At 51.2% G+C, this 3,339-nt stretch overlaps 1 protein-coding gene across 3 annotated transcripts in view; it reads left to right on the top strand.

Annotated features, from left to right (window-relative positions):
* Positions 1-209: 209 nt before the first annotated feature.
* TRIM41 (tripartite motif containing 41) overlaps positions 210-3,339 on the top strand; it is an 8,067-nt gene continuing 4,937 nt past the window's right edge. For all 3 annotated transcript variants that reach the window (XM_008581514.1, XM_008581513.1, XM_008581512.1), the window contains exons 1-2: positions 210-1,022; positions 2,653-2,748. In XM_008581514.1, coding sequence (XP_008579736.1) covers positions 210-1,022; positions 2,653-2,748 — 909 coding nt within the window. The remainder of the gene's footprint in view (positions 1,023-2,652; positions 2,749-3,339) is intronic.

Raw genomic sequence — 3,339 nt, 5'->3', positions numbered from 1 at the left:
TCGCGGAGACACGGTTGTTGTCTGGGAGTAGGGAACTCTGTGGAGGGGTGGGTTGTCGGGAGGACGTTTCTCTGGCTGGGCTAGAGGCAAGGTGTGGAGGAGCAGGGCTGGGGGTGGGACCGGGTCGCCAGGGAGTCTGAGAGGAAAGGTCCCTGTCCCCCTTCCCGCCCCTCCCGCCGCACATCTACACTGGCTGACTGGACACTAAGATGGCTGCCGTTGCCATGACACCCAACCCTGTGCAGACCCTTCAGGAGGAGGCGGTGTGCGCCATCTGCCTCGATTACTTCACAGACCCCGTGTCCATCGGTTGCGGGCATAACTTCTGCCGAGTGTGTGTAACCCAGTTGTGGGGCGGGGAGGATGAGGAGGACAGGGATGAGTTAGACCGGGGGGGCGGGGAGGAGGAGGAGGAGGAGGACGGGGAGGAGGAGGAAGTAGAGGCTGTGGAGGCTAGCGGGGGATGGGACACCCCCATGCGGGAAGAAGACTATGAGGGTGACATGGAAGAGGAGGTCGAGGAGGAAGAGGAGGGTGTGTTCTGGACCAGTGGCATGGGCGGGTCCAGCTGGGACAACATGGACTACGTGTGGGAGGAGGAGGACGAGGAGGAAGACCTGGACTACTACTTGGGGGACATGGAGGAGGACCTGAGGGGGGAGGACGAGGAGGAAGTGCTGGAGGAGGACGAGGAAGAGGAGCTAGACCCGGTCACCCCAGTGCCCCCACCTCCAGCCCCTCGGAGGTGCTTCACCTGCCCCCAGTGTCGAAAGAGCTTTCCTCGGCGGAGCTTCCGCCCCAACCTGCAGCTGGCCAACATGGTCCAGGTGATAAGGCAGATGCACCCAGCCCCTGGTCGAGGGAGCCGTGTGAATGAGCAGGGTATCTGTCCAAAACACCAAGAAGCCCTAAAGCTCTTCTGCGAGGTGGATGAAGAAGCCATCTGTGTGGTGTGCCGAGAATCCAGGAGCCACAAACAGCACAGCGTGGTGCCATTGGAGGAAGTGGTGCAGGAGTACAAGGTGAGAAAGTAAAGAGAGAGGATGGGAGTTTAGCGAAGGTGAAGAGGAAGTACGGGGAGCTGGGGGAAAAAAAAGATCTCTTTTTTCCAAAAAACTTCATGTACTGGTGAGCTGATTCTCCTTATCTAAGCACTTTCTGGAGGTTAGAATGAGAAGGATCCTGTGCACAAACAAAGCAGACACAGTGAAGAAGACCAGGGAAAGCTGACTTCCTTAGAGCAAATAGGGCAAAGCCAGTGATGCCAGACCACTGGGTTTCATCTCCTGGAGAGCAGGCCACTGCTGTTTCACACTTCCAGTGTCCCTAAGTGTAGGTGTGCAGATGACAGGTCCCTAAGGCTTTACCACCAATCTCATTTTCTTCCATGTGGATAAGGGGATCCTAACCCTTGACTTGGTGTTGTCAGCACCACGCTTTCCCAAGTGAGCTAACCGGCCATCCCTGTATAGGGATCCAAACCCTTGGCATTGGTGTTATCGGCACCACACTCTCCCGAGTGAGCCACGGGCCGGCCCTCTAACAGCACTTTAAAGAAAAAGACTTGGCTAGAAATTGTTGGAACACAGAGATCACATGCCTATTGGCTGTGAATGTTATAACCTTAAGAAGAGAGGGTTTTTGTTTTTGTTTTCTGTTTAGTAAGTTATTGAGTGGAAGAGAAAGCAGATGGACAGAGAGAAGCATAGAAATTAAAATAAGCAGATCCCTGTACAAGCCAGCCCCTCCAAAAAAAAAAAGAATAAAAAAGTAAAGTGGAGGCAAGGTCCCCACAGTGTCCTGCGGGAGGCATACTTTTAAATTATTTGCCCTGGGAAGTAGTGTAAAAGTTTTATTCTGTGTTCCAGAGGAATTTGGGGGTGGGGAGAATCACGACCATGGTCAGAGGGCTGTTTTTTTGTTTTTGTTTTTTTTCAGGTGGCTGGCCAGTATGGGGATCTGAACCCTTGATCTTGGTGTTATTAGCACCATGCTCTCCAAAGTGAGCTAACTAGTCACCCCTGGGAGCTAGGTTTTAAAGGACAAATGCCTTGGGCCTAGTGGAGAAGGGTAATCCCAGGTAGAGGGAACAGCATGGAATTATACTCAGGAAAATATAAGTAGCTTTATGTGGCTAAACTTAAAAGAGGATCTGTAGAAGAGGTGGGTGTAGGAGGTGAGACTAGAAATGTAGGGTCAGTACAATCATTTGGAAACGATGGACAACCACTGAAAGATTTTTAACAGCTGCAAAAGCATCAGAAAAGTATTTAGAGATAAAAGTCATGAGAAGATTGCTTATGGGGGGCAGGGACCAATTGCAGGAACACTCATATGGAAAGACTCAGTGTGGTGAGGGACTCAAGTCACGTTTACCCCAACTGTGAGTGTGGGGCTCTGTAGTCGTAAGGATCTCACCTTTAGAAAATATACACAGGGCTTCCGCACGTGAGTACAGGGAGGATTGCGGGCCTTTGTCATCACCCAAGAGAAGAGAGGGGAGGAAGGGTGTAAGATGCTCATTTGACACCTGTGGTGGGGGGATCAGGCTTTGAGCCCCAACCCACTGTAGGGAGGGTTGGAGAGTGGGCTTTGGAGGGGCAGGTGCCTCTCCCATCCCCCACTTTAACCTTCCTTTTCTCATTCCTTAAGGCCAAACTGCAGGGGCACGTGGAACCACTGAGGAAGCACCTGGAGGCTGTGCAGAAGATGAAGGCCAAAGAGGAGAGGCGCATGACAGAGCTGAAGGTTGGTGAATGTCCATGACAGGGGCTGACTGGTTCTGTGGTCAGGCAAGAAAGATGGGCTGCCTGTTTTCACAAGTGGTGACTAGATCTCCTGAAGAGAGGACAGCCAAGGCGTAGAAGAGGAGAGGAATAGACACCTTTCCAGGGTCCTGAGAGAGGGGCCTTAGAGGGTCAGGAAGCATGTTTGTTCCAACGTTCTAAAATGTAGTAAAAACTGAAACCTGGCTTGGACAGGTTGGGTGCCTGGCCCAATGCTTCAAAGCAAGGCTTTCTACCCAGACATCTAACCTCAGAGCCCATGCTCCACACTGCTGTGCCCACCCATAGCATCTCTCAGAGAAGCCCCAGGTCCTGGGAAGCTTGCTTTATCCTGGGAGGGAGCCGAGGTGTTTAAGGTAGGGGAGGAATCAGTGAATGTTTGCATTGTAAAGACCTAATATCTCCTAGTCCAGTGTTTCTCAGCCCTTTTTAATTATTGCTTACTCCTCCCCAAGGAGTCTTTTTAGATTTTTTTTCTCTAATTCCCACCCCCACCCCCTGCCTGTTTTTTTTTTTTTTTTTTTTTTTTTTTTTTTTTTTTTTTTTTTTTTTT

The sequence above is a fragment of the Galeopterus variegatus genome, unplaced genomic scaffold (assembly GCF_000696425.1).
Source record: "Galeopterus variegatus unplaced genomic scaffold, G_variegatus-3.0.2 Scaffold2374, whole genome shotgun sequence".
In the NCBI taxonomy this organism is placed as follows: domain Eukaryota; kingdom Metazoa; phylum Chordata; class Mammalia; order Dermoptera; family Cynocephalidae; genus Galeopterus; species Galeopterus variegatus.
This window is presented reverse-complemented; position numbering and strand designations above follow the sequence as displayed.